At 35.4% G+C, this 17,180-nt stretch overlaps 1 protein-coding gene across 3 annotated transcripts; it reads left to right on the top strand.

Annotated features, from left to right (window-relative positions):
- On the top strand, positions 678 to 14,306 carry LOC109720198. 3 transcript variants are annotated; one of them, XM_020247119.1, is made up of 14 exons: positions 678 to 931; positions 1,099 to 2,245; positions 2,621 to 3,446; positions 3,573 to 4,068; positions 5,133 to 5,284; positions 5,367 to 8,771; positions 9,194 to 9,406; positions 9,782 to 9,985; positions 10,098 to 10,301; positions 10,551 to 10,706; positions 11,640 to 11,993; positions 12,353 to 12,785; positions 13,248 to 13,338; positions 13,863 to 14,306. In XM_020247119.1, the coding sequence occupies exons 1-14, from the start codon at positions 841 to 843 to the stop codon at positions 14,080 to 14,082; spliced, it is 7,992 nt and encodes a 2,663-aa protein (XP_020102708.1). In that variant the 5' UTR covers positions 678 to 840; the 3' UTR covers positions 14,083 to 14,306. The 3 variants fall into 3 exon arrangements, with proteins under 3 accessions (XP_020102708.1, XP_020102710.1, XP_020102709.1); XM_020247121.1 differs by lacking the exon at positions 678 to 931 and having other exon boundaries at positions 2,080 to 2,245; positions 2,647 to 3,446; XM_020247120.1 differs by lacking the exon at positions 678 to 931 and having other exon boundaries at positions 2,080 to 2,245; positions 2,644 to 3,446.

The raw sequence follows: 17,180 nt of genomic DNA, 5'->3' as shown, positions 1-17,180 counted from the left end.
TTTATTTTATTATGTTTCGTACCATAGATATTTTAAAACTTTGATTTTCACCATTACTTTTTACCTAAGTAAAATTTTAAAATTTTGATTATATTATTTACCCGTATCATGCTGGTCTCTATGCTAGTTGATTATGAATACTGTTACATAATCATAAATATTAACTAATAACTTAATTAGGACATTAATTAATCATTAATTAATTAACCACTAGTACTATTAATTAATAAATTATCTAACTATAAATAATCTGATAAATTAAAAAATTAATTTAATAAATTAATAGAGTAGTAAATTGATAAATTAATTAGTTGGTCAAAATATTAATTAGTTAGTCAATGTAAATATCTTTAAATATTAAATAATTAATTTTTAATCAGTTAATTAACTATGAATAATAAATTAATTTACTCAAATAGTTAATTAAATATTTAGTATAGTAATAAATCAAAGTGGCTAATTATTTAACTAGCTAATTAGTTAATAAAATAATATATAATATATTAATTAATAATATTTTATTATTAAATATTAAATTAGTAGAGGTATAAAGGAGAGGAATAATAATCCACCGAGTTAACGGATTATTCTTAAGAGAGGAATTTTTTTATTTTATTTTATTTATATATATATTTTTTTGGTAATAAGGGATCGTTAAACCCCTTCTTATTCCTTTGTTTGCTACGGAACCGAACGGTGCCTAAACCCCTTCTTCTTCTTCTTCTTCTTCTTCTTCTTCTTCGTCTACGCTCTTCTCCCGCTGTACTTCCACTCGACGCGCACCGAAACCCTAATCCCTCTCCTCTCCTTTTTGATTGGGAGGTCCTCTCGATCTCAACAATGGAGGACGGTGAACAAATCCGTGAAGGGGATCTCGACGAGGCGCTACACGGTCTCTCCCCTCTCGGCATCCATGGCGAAGTCCCCCACGGTACGCAATCTCCTTTTCTCTTACTAAATCCTTCCTTGGCCCTAATTTTTCTGTTTTTATTCAGTTATTGATGTATAATCTATGCTGTTGCTTAAATAAGTCTAAGATCAATAGTTAAAAAGTTAGTATGTTTTACTAAAATTTGAACTTTACATGTTTATCTGAAGATGGTGAGGGATTAGAAGATGAGGATAAGGAGGAGGAGGAGGAAGAAGAAGGGGAGTTAGAAGTAGGAGGAGAGGGATTGGAACCTTCGATTGGCTTTTCACATAGAGCAAAAATTATCCAAATTCTGAAAAATCTGCACTCCCCTGAAGTGAAGATCTATTCGGAATCATCGAAGGAATTTATTGGGCTGTTGAGGGGAGATTTAGGCGGAAGTATTCTCCGAGAATTTATTCTGTTATCGCCTAAGTGCTCGGAGCTTGCGGAGGCTTGGCGGCTTCATAAGGGAAAGCCCGGGGTGGCCCATATACTGTCGCTGTTCTCAGTGGTTTTCGAACATCCAGAAGGTAAATCCCAAATTGGTGGGATTAGAAGAAGTCTAGATAATTTCGCCCGATCAATTTTTGTAGAAAGAATTGATGATATTCACAGCGAATTGAACAGCCAAGAAGCGAGGCGCCAAAGCGCCGCGCTGAATCTTTTGGCTTCTATTGTGAGGCGTGGCATAGGGTTAGCTTCTGAGGTTGCGAAATGTTTTGATTTTAAGCTTCCCGTGCTTTCTAAGTTCTCTGGAATTAAGAAGAAGGGGCGGAAAGAGGAAATGCGAGGAGTGAAGCGTTCCACAAGGAATGCATTTGTTGGATTTGCCATGTCGTTTATACAAGTTGGGAATCCGAGGCTGCTGAGATGGATTCTTCAGCAGAGGGAGTTGTATTCCGGCGTTCTCCGCGGAATTGGAACAGACGATGTTGATACTGTTGTTTATATTCTGTCTGTTATTCGAGATAGGGTTTTAGTTGAGGATTCTCTAATCCCTCCTGGCCTAAGAAGTGTTCTTTTTGGAAGTGCCACTCTTGAGCAGCTGAGTTACATCTCGGGAAATCCAACAGCCGGCGCTGGTGCTGACATAGCGCATGAAGTTTTGCTTTTGGTATGTACAGATCCGAGGAATGGTTTGATGCCGACCTCGAACTTGAAAGGCAATGAGAAGCGGTTGTTTGATCTCATGAAGAAATTGAAGGCCACAGAAGTCGATTATCATAAGAAGTTGCTTTTGGCTGTTGTGAATAAGCGACCATCTCTTTGCGCAGCGTACATGGATGAGTTTCCCTACCATCTTGAACCACGGATACAGATATCTTCTTCTTGGTTAGCTCTTCGTGCTCAGTTTTTTGTTTGTCCACTTATCCGGTAAAAACATACAGACCTTACCTGATGTACAATGTGTTTTGAATTGTGTATCTGAACTAATGATTTTATTTTACTAACTGATCTTTCATTACACCATAAAATTGTGGTAAAATTTAAATATTTCCATCAAGAGTTTGTAGAATGCTCCGTCACGTTGCATAGGTTGAAAATTCTGTTACGTTCGGAAGGCGAGGTGTGTAGATCAAATATACTGTAATGCTAGGCGGTGTATTCACAATTTTTGAAGTTTTGTTATCCATTCATATGGTTCAGTAAGGTCTGTGCGTTTTTATTTTTCCTTTTTTTGAGCTGTTTTTACTAAGTCTTTTGCAGGTTTGCTGCCATATCCCTTGCAGCAGATATGATATGCTCTGTAAATTGGGATGCCATGATCACCTCTCTCGCCTCTAATTCACATAATCTGCTCGCTGTAAATGATGGTGAGTTACAGCAGATCTTGAAGTGCATCATTCCTGCCGCTTGTTCTCGGTTGGTGTTAAATAAGGGGTTGCTCCATTCTGATGATCGTGTGAAGCACGGTACTCTCAGGCTTGTTTTAGAATCAGTCAAATCATTGCAAGGTCTAATCAGCGCAATTGATAAGAGGGCTGCTGGCATGAGTATGAACATAATACCTCATACATCTACTGAGGTGGCAGCTAGATTGCATTTTCTTTTGGGATTAAGTTGCTCCTTAGAAGTGGATGGGTCTTTGGAAGATGTAATTCATCCACAAGCGGATAAAATAGGTATAGAGAAATGGATTTCTTTGAAGCAATTTATTCAGGATGAGGTCAGAGCAGTGCTTCCTGATCCCCAAGTCCTTCTAAAGTTGCTTTCATCAATGAGTTGTAAAGAACTAAAAAGTTCGGGCAAGAGCTTAAAGAGATGTTCAAATTTTCCAGAGGGTGTTGCCAAGAAACTGAAAAGTGAAACCACCAATGAGTATATTGATATCATGATTAGTGGAATAGATGCTGAATGTACTGATGCTAATGGTACAGCATCTGGTAAACAAGATTTGGACTTGGTAAATGATCGCATGGCGATTGTAAAAGACATATGGGGATCAAAGGAAGATAATTTAATTATCAATAATCCAACAGATGCAGAAGATGTTTTCCATTCGAAGTTGCTAGATATTCTTGCGATTTATTTGGTAAATATATATCTACTTTGTAGCTCTATGGTATAGTCCAACATCATATATTAACCTGTTTTGTGTATAAACCTTGTTTTTTTTTTTTTTTTTTTTTTTTTTTTTTTTTTTTTATTAATGTTGCAGAGGACGATGCCCATCTCCTTCGATGGCGCATTTGATTTCTTCAGAGTTATACCAGTCAATCCTTTAAGCCTTCCCACGAATCGGCAACAGTCTTTATTTTCTCTGTTAGTTGAGTATATTGGACAGCCTACAGGAAGCTTGGAGTTGGGAAGTATTCCCGAGTCAATGTATAAGCACTTGCAACCATTAATTAATGTCTTGTTATATTCGGGCCTAAAAAACATTTGCAATCAAGCTTACATTTTGGTACGGGCTGCCATGATAAGCACTGGTGCTTTTGATCAGAACTTTGTCGAGATTGATGCTTGGTTATTTTTCTTACCTGCTTATAAGACACAAAAGCTTGGTGTAGATAGCCAAGGAGGAGGAGCATACCGTGACCTCTCTTCTGTTGTTGTTTCGTTTCTGTGTGATGCTGTTTCAACAGTGGGAAACAATTTGTACAAGCACCTAGATAATATGCACAGGCTTCTTGCTAATTTGGACTACTTTGAAGGTACGTGATACCTTCATAACCTTTACAAAAGAGATATTGCTCATTTTCTATCTTGTTTTCTAGTTTCCCACCGTTTTAAGTAATGGTATTTTTATTTAGTTATGTGATAATTTTGTGTTTCTTATTTTTTTTTGTTGTTATGCTGACATTTAAACCGTGGGTGTGGGATGATGTTTGATGTGGTGAACATACCATGTTTTTAATGTATATAAAAGTGCAAGCAGTAATCAGCTGTTAACATGGCCACAAAACTACATGCCAAGGTTTTAAGTGCCCGTCGGCACGGGCCGTATCCACCGTGCCGTACCGTGCCAACAAGATACCGGCACGATATAGACCCCGTGCCGATGGCACAGCTCAAAACTCTCTATTCTTTAAATTAGTAAGTTATTTCCTCAATAAAGTTTAAAAGATGTGATAAAAAAACATAATAAATAGTTAGAATATTTTGTTGCTAAAGAAAATAAATATTTCATGCTTTTATGTGTCGGCACACAAGAATTTTTTTAACCGGCATGCATCGGCATGGCTCGGCTCGGCACGCACCATGCCGTACCGTGCCGGCAAGTTTCCGGCACGACCCCGTGTCACGGCACTTAAATCCTTGCTATAAGCTTTGTTCTGGTAATTTTTTCCTTTACATCAGCAATTTTTCTGGGCAAAACGTATTTTCTCTCTAAATCCCTTCCCTTAGAATATTTTCTAGCTAATTTCCTACATCAACCGACTAAGCAAAATTTGACTCGGTTTGAATTGCATCTCGTGCAAGATTGCCTTCTTCTTGGTGACAATAATTTGTAGTGCTCCAACGGTTTTTTGCTTTGTTGAACGAAAAATGTGACTGCTCTCTACTCTTTGAATTAGCTTCTGCATTGTATGCACAGCAACCAACCCTTATACATATTGTAATTTTTTTTCAAATTTTTGTCTCATCTAACATAATTTATTCATTGGAAGATTTGCTTTAGTCTTGCTATTAGTATAACCTTCCCATAGTTTTCTCTCTTTTATCAGGGCAACTTAAAACAATTAATTTGTAACTCCATTTGTTATATGTTCTGTAGATGATTCCTCTGGTTTCAGTCCTCTCATTTTATGCATCCTACAAAAGTGCCTCAGGCTACTTGATTCAGATTCTGGAACATTTAAGTTATATGAAAGATCTGTAATCTCTTTATATGTGTCCAATACATTAAGCTTAATTATGCAGTCTCAGGTATGAGGATTTTTCATTCCTTTTAGCAATTTGTACCATACAACTTCTTGTGAGTATAACATTATTGATTACCATCTGACAGGTAACTGCGAGTATATTGCCTGGTCTGATAAATTTGGTGTTAACTGAAAAATTAAAAGATAAATTGTCAGAAGATGAGGATTTTGAGATTTCTCTCTGTGAATGGAGGCCTCTAAAGAATCTGCTATGTTTTGCACGGAGCATTTTAAACCAACAGAGCTGCAACCTCTTTCCTGTATCAGAAAATACTACTAAAGGACATGAAAGCTCTCTCTCCTCTGTACTTAGCAAGGTACAGGAATTTCTAGATCAGGGGCATGCCAATGAGCTAGCTGAAACAGGCACTGCACTTTCATTTTCAGTAATATGTGCCACTCCTGAGGATGTGATGGAAAATTTCCCTTTGCTTCTTACTGTCACCAAACATTATTTCAATTCATATCTTCCTTTCCTCTCATCAATATTTTTCCTAGAACCAGAATATCTTGCCAAAGCTTCAATTCGATGGCCAGATATGTTCTTCTCCGCTTTTAGGATGTTAAAGGGTGAATTTTTGAACTATTGCCGGGCCAATGATGCCCTTAACTTAAACAATTTTCCCCCCAAAGAATCAGCTGCTGCTGCTGCTGCTGCGCTTAGTCAATTTTTATTTAATGCTTCATTTTATGAGCTGTTTTCTGCACTCTTTAGCTTTGGCCGCTGCACAAAACATGCAACTAGAGAGGAAGAAATCTCCCATTCAGTTGAAATACTAGATTTGCTCAAAGTAAAGATTTCTGAAGGCTCAGATAATGATTTATTATCATTCCTGAGATATACCCTGTTTTGGAGCTACCAGATACTGTCAACCTATATTGCGAAGCCATTGAATCCTCTGAAAGAACTTCTTCAAATGTGCTTTAGCATCGTTGATTATATGTTGGACAGCATTCTGCTACTGACTGCCGATAGTACAGAATCAAAATCTTTGGGAACATCTTCTCCTACAAAGCATATTCATGATGCTGTTGACTTCATTTTTCATCACCCAATAATTAACTTGCTGCTGTCCTGCCCTGTGTCCTATAATGAGAATTCTGCAGATGGAAAACTTGGTGGTCAGAATGATGCATTGAAAATTTTCTCAACAGAAAATCTTCGTCCTGTGGACTGGATTAGGTTGAAATTTTTGAGTAAACTATTTGACTTTTTGTTAAATGTGGGAAATCGGGAAATGTATGCTTCTGAGAATTATGTACAGTTTCTTGGATCAATCATTAAGGCTCCAATGCTTGTGATTCAAAAGGTGCTGTTGATATTCAGGCAGAAATTTGAACTCTGTTTCGAGAAGAGAAATTTTCTACCTCTGCTCCCTGAATTTTCGATATTATCTGCTTTGATACAGTTTGTATCTCCTTTCGAGCTTCTGGAACTAGCACATTGGATGTTCTCTAAATTAGAGGATGCTGTTTCTGGTAGCGTTTCTGAATTCACTTCTGCTGCTTTGGTATGTCTATACATTGCTGATGCTGCGATGGAGATGCTACATGGTTACCTAAAACAACCTGAACTGAAATCAAAACCTTATCACTTTTGGGATATAAAACTTGAAAATTTTGATGCCACCATTTTCCAAATAGTTCATTGTAAGATTCTTCATTTTGTGATATGCTTGAAGCTAGAATTTGCAGATAAATTTTTATTGAAGACTGTTGATCGCGTCTATAGTCAGAGATATGCAGGACCCAGCTCTACTATTCTTCCTTTCTATATGTCATTATCTACAATGATTGCTAACAGTCCCATGAATCTGTTTCTGCACTGCTTTTTTCCGACAAGTAAGATCAAGGCAAGAACACTGCAACTGCTTGTTGAAATAAGCCCTAGTCATATGGATCTTTTTGGGCGGTTATTCTTGGGTATCTTAAGTGACGACTCATCTATTTTGAATCTTTTAAAAGGCTATGTCTTCTCTGCGGATGATTATCTGCTTCTGTTACCTGCTGCTTTATCATACTTTTCATCTAATTCTCATATAGATAAGCAGGATTTAGAACACTCTGCATTGATACCAAATTTTTATTCGAGAACACTTTTAACTGGGTTTTCTAGCTGGAAGAACTATGTCACTCAGAGCATTTTTGACGAAGAATATGGTGAATCTGCGCCTGCTTCATTTGAAGATTTTCAGAAATTTTGCAACAGCACCCTTCTAGGAAAGGCTATTACTATGTTGCACCACTTCTTTATCTTAAATGGGAAGTCCCTGAGTAAAAGGCACCGTCTGGACATATTTGATTCTATATGTCCACCTTCAGATGAATTTTTAGAGTTTGGTCGTGAGCAAGTCAGTTTTGGTCCATTTAATGAGACTTTAAAACTTATCAGTGAAGGTTTTGCAAAGATATCACTTTTGAGGTTATTGTTATCTCCTCCTGAACTGGAGGGAGGAAGCATTGAGATGACCAAGGAGATTAAAACCAAACGATTTAATCATTCAAAAGAAAGGTTTATTAACATTTTGGTGAAATCATTGGATCAGATCGTTAGAAATTTCCCTCGAAAGACAAATAACATGGATTCTTGCACAGCTAACACCTGTAAAGTTGTTAGTTTTTTAGAATATTTTATTTTGAGAAATATCATTCAGGTGTCTGTAGAGATCCAAAGTTACCTGACCCGGTTGAAGTCAATTCCATTTCTAAATCCTTTTATCAGATCTTCTCTCCTTCATAGATTTGAGGATCCTGTTACAATAAAAGCTATTCGATGCATTCTTGTTGCACTCTCTGAGGGGAGATTTTCCGCTGCTGAAATTCTTGAACTCTCGCTGGGGCACTCTCAGTTTGTACCTATACTTACCTGCAACGGTTCTGTTTCATTTTCATCTGCTTTGGCTCCCACAGGGACATTGCTGCAGCCGGTACCTAGTATTTTGAAAACAATCGATGCCTCAGTTACCGAAGTCTCTAGCAGAGAGAGTTATAATAATTATTGTGTCTCAGACAGGAGAAAGATTGAACATATTAGATTACTTAGAATACTCTACCATCTCAAGAACAGACAGCAGAGTGATGGTAACTCAAATCTCAACGTGATGGATTCCAAAGAATTGATTTCTTTTCTTTTATCTGTCTATGGTGCGACACTTGGTGAAATAGATTTGGAGATACTTCATCTCATGAATGAAATAGAGTCATCTGAGGGTTTGGAGTATGAAAGAATTGCTGAAATGGATTATTTGTGGGGAAGTGCTGCTTTTAAAGTCAGAAAAGAGCTAAGGTTTGACTGTTCAGTTTCCAACAACAAGAATGTTGCTAATGAAACAACTGAGGAAAGACGCAAAGTGCTTTTCAGGGAGAATATACCAGTTGATTCAAAAGTCTGCGCGATGACAGCTCTCCAATTTTGCTATGATAGATGCTCAAGGATTGCCCCGTTATCACTGGATAAGCTTCTTGAGGATAAGTTTACTGAAACTTCAAAGGTACAACAAATTGACATTTAGGCTCTTTTGTTGTTATCTGGCTATCATAAAATGTATGTATAGTCCTATACTATCCCAAAATTCTGGCTTAGTTTCTTAACTTTTCTCTTGAACACTTTAGTCTGTGAACTTCTACACATTGCATTTCCAAATGTCTGTGAACTTCCACAAGGAAGTCATTTTACAAATGAGTTAAAGTGCTCATTTAACAGGATAAACAAAGATTTTTTATGGGTAGGGATTAACTTGCAATATTTGAAAGCTTATGGGTACATTGTTTAAGTGAAAAGTTCAGGGGACTAAGTTGCAATATCCAGATAGGTACTGGGCCTGTTCCATGCGTTTGAACTAATATGGATTTTACTGCTTATTTTTTGATGGTTTGTCACCCAATCCTAACACTGATGATAATGGTTCAACAGATACAATCTCAAAACGTCAGTATGGTTCAACAGTACGATCCTGTTTTTATACTGCGTTTCTCAATTCATAGTCTGTTAATGGATTACATTGAGCCTGTTGAGTTTGCTCGAATAGGCCTACTCGCAGTTACACTAATCAGCATTTCTTCTCCTGATGAAGAGCAAAGGAAATTAGGTTACACGTCCCTAGGGAGATTCAAGCAAGCATTGGAGGTACTTGACAATCAATTAGCTTAAATGAATTCAATTGTCTGACTTCTTTCATAGGTTCATTTTTTACTGGCCATAACATTCCTATCCTTTCTGACAATCCCTTTTTGAAAACATGACTGATAAAATGTTGTAAATAAGTGAGGAATTTGAATTTTATCAAATCCAATAATTTTTTTAGGCGTTTAACCTGATTTAGTGATTTTTCAATAATTTCTTTTCTAATTTTCTACCCATAAATTTTTTATGAATTTAATATCATAATGAAACAAAAGGCTACCCTCTGTTCCTTCTTTTAGTCTCTAGAGTCTAGACATTATGATTACTCCTTATGTGACACAGAGTTCTCAACTTATGATTACACCTTATGTTGCACAGAGTTCTCGAAAAAGTAAGGAGGCATTGCAGCTTCAACTTCTCTTAACATATGTGCAAAATGGAATATCTGAATCCTGGCAGAAGATACCCTCCATAATTGCTATTTTCACAGCAGAAGCCTCTTTCACACTGTTGGACACAGCACAGAAGCAATTCTTTACAATCAACAAATTCTTAATGCACTGTCCGGGCGTTAACCTAAAGGTACTCTTTTTAGTTTAGGGCTTGATATATCTTATATTTTGTTTCCATTGCTATTGGATATTTGGTTGATGTACTGTACAGTATTTCTAACTTACCTGTTTTCATTTTGCAGAGCGTTCCGTTGTTTAACACGTTATTTGGAAATAGTTCCATCCACTTCAAAGCTGACCGTTTGTGGATTCTTCAGCTATTATATGCTGGTCTGAATTTGTATGATGATGCTAAAATATATGTGAAAAACAACATTTTGGAGTTCTTGTTGAGCTTTTATGCCTCTTCAATTTCGGATCTTGAATCAAAGATTCTGATCCTTCAGGTAATTTTGTGGTTTGTGTTGATTATTTTGCACTTTAAAGATCAAGAAGATACATCATAATTTGCTGTAAAGAGTGAGCACGAGCCTGAGAGAGGAAGAATCTACAAGTTAGAGAGTTATAGAGTGCAAATGAGATATTTGCTTTTATGCTAGTGTAGTTTGCTAATGAAATTTTCTTTCCCATTTTCTTGACAATTCACAGTTTTGACTTGCTTATTAGAATGATATATTGGTCCGTTTATATTGCAGATAATAAAGAAGTCTATTAAGCTTCCATCGCTAACTCATCATTTGCTGAAGGAACGTGGGTTACTGCCATGGTTATCGTCAGTTATTTCATCCTACGGTGAGAACATTGATGAAGATAAACATTCTTCTCTAGGAATAATTGAGTTGGTTTTGAAGGTAATATATACCCATTATAGATGGATTTCAATCTTTCATAATATTCTCTTTTATTATTATAAGTTCATCATTGTGTTGTTCACTTGATTTGTTTATTTATTTATTTTTATATTTTCTGAGGCTGCTAGGCATAATCCTATCGAATAAGGCTCGATTGAAAGAATTTGAAAATATGTACCATCCTCCATCACCTAACTAATATAGTTAAAGAAATTAGTGATGAATTCTTCTAATTACGAAAGAGTGGCTTGTCCTGATCTAAGGCTAGTTCCAATATGGATGACCTGCCTTATTTGATGTAGGTTAAGCTTCTTCAGCAGAATGAAAAAAAAGGCCAACCCTTCATGATTTTTCAAATAAGAACTTCAGGACAAAATTATGAAGGATCAGAGAAGATGTAGAAGAAAGATAATTGACTTGTAGAATTGACCACACTGGCATTGTTGATGGGTAGATTAGTATAATGCTAATTTGAGGATTTGAAAACTGTAGTAAGAAATGAACATAATGTTGTGATGTTAGTATTGAGGAAAAAAGATGTAAGACTGGCGTAGGATACAAACTCGCACAAAAATTCCCAGAATTGTACAAGGGACAGTATTAGGTACATGGACAAAAAATTTTTGCTCTTTTTTGAAACATTTCTGTTTTGAACGCTCAGGCTTATATTCTAATGTTCGCTAGCTCCACAACTTTTTGCATAAGTGTTAATTCAGCTACCAATTTCTTTCAATTTCAAAGCTGGATTAGGTTTATATCTAACCCTAGTTGTAGCGAAGAACTTACTGTTGTGTAATGATATTAAATGATTACAAATTAACTTTTGCTTCCTCATGCGCTTTTGTGCTATTTTATTTATTCTTTTTTCATTATATTTTTGATATTTTATTATTTTATGATTAGTTTTTTAACTTTTTTTTATACTTGTTTTAGATAATTAATGAGGCAATATCTTCGCGATCTATAATGGAATGGCTACAAGAATTTGCCCTTGAGCAGCTGTCAGATATTACATCTAACGTATACTTGCTGTTCGTGAGAGCCCTCAAGCTGCTGAAAGGAAATGTTTTATTATTAAATTCTATGCTTCGTGTGATGGTATCAACACTTAGATTATCACAGAAGAGGAAGATATACCAACCGCATTTTACCTTGTCTCTGAACAGCATAGTTCGGCTTTGCCAAGCTGTTAATGCTGAGCTAAGTAGCAGGGATTTCAATCTCGCGATAGAGCTCGGAGTAGATGCCATACTCATGAATACGCCGGTGCCTGTTACTTCTCACGTGGTATTTGGCCAACTGTTAACTCTTTTCAGAAAAAAAAAATAGAGAAATATTTTCTGCCCGTTTTTTTTTTTATTGAAACTCATGTCCATTATCGCAAAAACTTGATAATTCATCTTCCTGCAATTTTTTGGTTGAATTTTTCACAATGATTTATCAACTGGTTATTCATCTATTGGCCGCTTAGTGTGGACTATTCCTAAATTTCCCTCATTTTCTAGTCTTTGTGGAGGAATTTCATATAATTGCAAGAATTGCAGCCCATATTGATATAATGTTGCTCATCTACATTTCAAGTGGTTAATATCTTTGTACTTCTAATTTGTGTTAGTCTCTTCAATTTTGTTTGTATGAAATTGCAGGATAAGGTGAAGTTGGCAAAGGTCATCACGTGGGCAATTTCAGTATCTTTGCAATTATCCTCTAGCCAAAGATCGCTAACAAATGAGCTCGATCGGAACGTGCTAATCTCTTTGAAAGAACAGCAGGAGTGTCGGATCTCAAAGATCTTGCGGTGGTTAACGGCTTCACTTATTCTCGGAAGCATTTCCACAGTTGCTCATCAAACGAGTACAAATTATGTTTTGTGCAGACCAAACCCTGAGAATCTGCAATCTTTGTTGGAATGTTTAATAGGAGAAAGGGACGAAATAGCAGAAGATTGTGGTGCAAATGAGACACTAGCTTTTATCATAATGTATCTTCAGCAGCTTCCCAGAGTAAACAATGATGCTCTAAATCGTTCAGTCACATTAGCTCTTTGCATATTACTCCTAAATACTTCTAATCCAACAGGTATGCTTTACCTCTTGTATTCCTTGTACTCTCTTTTCATTTTTCTTAGACATAGTATTGTTTGATCTGGAAAATGGAACATTTGAAGTTTCATTGGCCTTCCTTACATAATATCTTTTTCTTTCTTTTTTTTCCTCCTTTCGTCATATGTGTTGACTTTTGTGGTTTTAGTGTTAATCATATAGTTGTAACCTAAAATTTTTAGCATGAAGCTTCATGTATATCTTTTTGCATCTAATAGAGACATTTTTATGGTGCTGTCTAATGAGCATTAGAGCATGAAAAATTCAATGATTCGGGGTAAAAAACCACTCCCCATAATTTTGTTGGAATTTCTTTGTCCAAAAAGGAAAAGAAAATAAACTGAGGATTCAATGTAGTATATTTTCCGAATTTTTCAAATTTTCTTTCGTTCGTGCTTAGTATTGTGAGTTCTCCACTGGATGCTTTGTGTTGGTGCAGTTAAAAAATATCTGAGCGAGCGTCGTGGGCAAGTTGTATCATTATGCATGAAGATAGGCTGCCCTGCAGAAACTAATACTGCTTGGAGATGGTATGTGTTACCTCTTACCTGGTCACTACTCTTGCAGAAGCTATGTCGCTCTTGTGATGCCTTTTCTTTTCTTTTCTTTTCTTTTCTTTCTTCTTGTTTCCTTCTCCCAAGCTTGGAAGAGTGTCGCACCTATTGCTATGTAATAACTGCCAGTCGAGTAGGGACTCGAAAATACTAAGCTTTAACTAAGTAATGTAGTCTAGCTGCACAGCTTCTAAACAACTTGTTGACCCGAAATTGAAGAGCTTTATTTGAAGAAGCAAATGCCAATCGCTTTAGCGTACAAATCTCGAGTTTCGTATGTATCAGCCTATCACGGAGTTGATGTCTTTAAGCTTGGAGGGAATACCTCACAACATATTTTAATGAAGAAAAATGCTGGTGCTTCTTCAAACAAACTCTATCAAATAGCACTTCTTTCAAAGCTCTAGTCGGGCACTAGAGACTCGATTGTTTCCAGTTGTTTCTACATTCTCTATAATATCGAACCTAGATAACACACGGCTCTTCGTCTCTGATTGCAGGTCGTACTATCAACCGTGGAGGGACCTCACAACATATGAAACCGAGATGGAGAAACTGGAGGAACACCAAGCATGCAGGAGCCTTTTGATTATTTTTTCAAATGCTCTTTCTGGGGCCGAGCAATTTGGTTTCCCGGTGCTCTCTTGCGATGACGTGGAGCACTGTAGCTTGTTTCGGTGGGAAAGGGAGATAATGTTGAGGAGGATAAGTAAATCATGAGTATCAATTTTGCACATTCTTTTTTGCTGTTTGAAAATGAGCTTTCGAGCTTTGGTTTTCGTTCTTGGCTCCTGTAATTTCAGCATAGTGTATTTATACATAGTTCATTAAGTGCAGGTTTTTTTGGGGTGGCTTTTAGAATCCAAAATTTACTCGTCCCCAGCTCTGTTGTGTGTACCTTGAAGAGAACTTTAATTTTAATGAAGAAATCATTTGGATCTGCACAAGGTTATGCTTTCATCCTTACTTCGAGTTGCTTTTGCATCTTTCACAAAATTACAATACTCTTCACAGAACCCACCCAAATCAAGTGTGGCCAAACTTGCATTAATTCTTTTTAGTGCAATCCTGTTTGTTAGGCAGTAACTCTTGTTAATTTCCGACTGATTGTTGTTCCTGTTTCTCCAAGTAGGAAGTTTCCATTTTGGCAGTAGAGCTAAGTTCTTTACTATTCTCAAGTCCCTCCTTGCTAAAAGGATCATCTGAGTTTGAATTCGAATCCACTAAATGGATTTTTATTAGAGGGCTTATGGCCAATCTTGGAAACAATGTTTTTTTGCTGCTTTCCTCTGGAAGTGGGCAATGTTTTTTTGGGGCCAACAATTTACTGGTAAATTGCTGGTTAGAATTACCTTATTTTTGGGCAGTGAGATCTTTGAACTGCTCAAAAAATGTTGTGGCTTTCAAATGGTAAACACCCATCTGCAATTAAAGTGTTAAAAAAGAAAGATAATCAAGAAGCAGAGAAAGTGTTTTAGGAGGGTAGGGAGGAGTTCATGTGATAATTTTTTCATTACCATCTCTGTGTCCTAGATGGTAAATGCTAATATGAATAAAAATATATAAGAATGCATGTATGATAATATACATCGTATATTCAACTGTGCCAACAAAAAGAAAAAAAAGAAGGCAACTTGCACTAGAGTAGATTCATCATAAGATCAGCCTGTGACAAAACATATATTAGTATTATTTTTGAATATTGCAATACATAGTAGTGCATGATGAGGAAACAAACTATAAGATAAAAACAAGGGTAAAGGCTATAATGATGAGGAAGATCAAGTTTACAGTAAAAAGGCTACAAATGAAACATGTGAGAATGCCAGAAAACTATTGACATAAAAAACTCTTCACAATTCCCTAACCATTCTCGTTTCTTTTACGCTAACAGATAAACTAGAGTTTGAAAAAAAGTATATAAGGATATACTTTTACATTTTTTGATGGAACGGTAGAAAAATATCATATAAAAAAATATCCTAAGGTATCGTTTGGTTCGGGGATAAGCAAAAAGTGGCTATTCTAGGGATAGGTATAAATTGAGGTATACGCGGGGATTAGATCAATTTTACGTTTGGATGAAAATTGGGTTATTCCTAGGAATAAGAAAAATAACGTTTGGTTAGGTAAGATGGAATAAGAATTAAAGTGGATAGTTATAAATAAAAAATAATGATATTACCCTTCTTATTATATTTAAATTTAAAATTTAAAATTATATATATTTTTAAAATTTAAATTTTAACTTTTAAATTTTAAAATTTGAAATATAGATTTTAAATTTTAAATTTTAATTTTAAATTTCAAATCTCAAATTTTAGATTTTAAATAAGAATAGGGGTGGGACAATTAATAAAAATATTACTAAATCAATTTAAATTTTATAAATAATAAATTTTTTAATAAATTTATAATTTTTTTATTATTAATAAATTTATAATTTTTAAAATTCTACTTAAACTTAAATTTAATAAAAATAATATTTTATAATATGTAAATATAATTTATTATAATATTTAATATTTAAATATAAATAATATGTACTAATATAGTACAATTAATAATTTTATAATAAAAATAATATATTATAATATATAATATATTATATTTATATAATTTAGTTTTAATTTAATTTATAATTTTAATAAATTTTGAAATTAAACATTAGAATAGCACTATTCCATCAAAATGGTGGAATAATAAATCCTAAGCTATTCCGGGATACCGGGAATAGCAAAGTTTGACCGGGATAAAATATTCCGGCCAAAAATTATTTCGTTTGGCGGAATAGTGGGGATAACTTTCGTTACCCCCGCTTATACCGCCAACCAAACGGAGTCTTAAAGATTACAAGAGAGATTCAAATCGGAGAAATATCACCTTAGCACCAAGGTATAAAAGAGAGCTCCAACAATCTCTAGCTCTACCAAAATGGTGTAAATCACATCTCACAAGGAAGATTTCACCTCCTTCTTGATAGAACTAAGATCAAATCCAAACTGTAGGGTTTTCTCTCTTTTCTCCCACTTCTTTTCACACTCTCAACTTCTCTCTTTTCTTTTCTCTTATATTCTAATGTCCCACTTTAGCTCCTAAGAAAAGAAGCTATCAATATATGCCTTTGGGTCAAAAGAATTATGATCCAAAGGCTTACAAATAGGGACCCACATACATAATAAGAAAATATAGAAAAAAGAGATTTTGACTTCGCTAAATTACATAGCCCAAATAGTAAGGTTCAAATAACAAATAGGCCTAATGTAATTAGCTCAACAAAAGGCCCGCAGGCGCTACCGTCATAGATTTGCTTTTGATGTAATGCTTAATTTTTTTTCCATTAATATTTTTTTCCTCAACAAAAGATTGGCTCGCTATAAAATCTAAAAAATGCACTGTATTTAAGGCTTGCTGGAAAATCTAAAAAATGCACTGTATCTAAGGGATGATTGCCTATATATCCTTTATTGTTTATAGTGAAAGTTTTTTTTGCATTGTTCTCTCGTGGATGTAGGCATAGCCGAACCACGTAAATTCTTGTGTTCTTGTGGTTTTGTTTATTTTGTTATTGCTCTTGTGTTTGGCTCTCCATTTGATACTTGTAGAGAGTGGGTTGTGAAATTGCCCACCAAGTGTTTGTGAAATTATCATCAATATTTTTCACCCTCATTTAACAACACCTTTAAATTAGACCAGTAGTTAGATCTGGCAAACGAGGGACTAGGTAAATCGCGGATAGGTTGTTATACCCACAAATCATATGAATATGGATAAAATTTATTCATAAATTTTTGGAAAACCAACATCTATTCTCATAC

Source organism: Ananas comosus, linkage group 14 (assembly GCF_001540865.1).
Source record: "Ananas comosus cultivar F153 linkage group 14, ASM154086v1, whole genome shotgun sequence".
Taxonomy (NCBI): Eukaryota; Viridiplantae; Streptophyta; class Magnoliopsida; order Poales; family Bromeliaceae; genus Ananas; species Ananas comosus.
The sequence above is the reverse complement of the archived record's forward strand: the minus strand, read 5'-3'. Positions and strand labels throughout refer to the sequence as shown.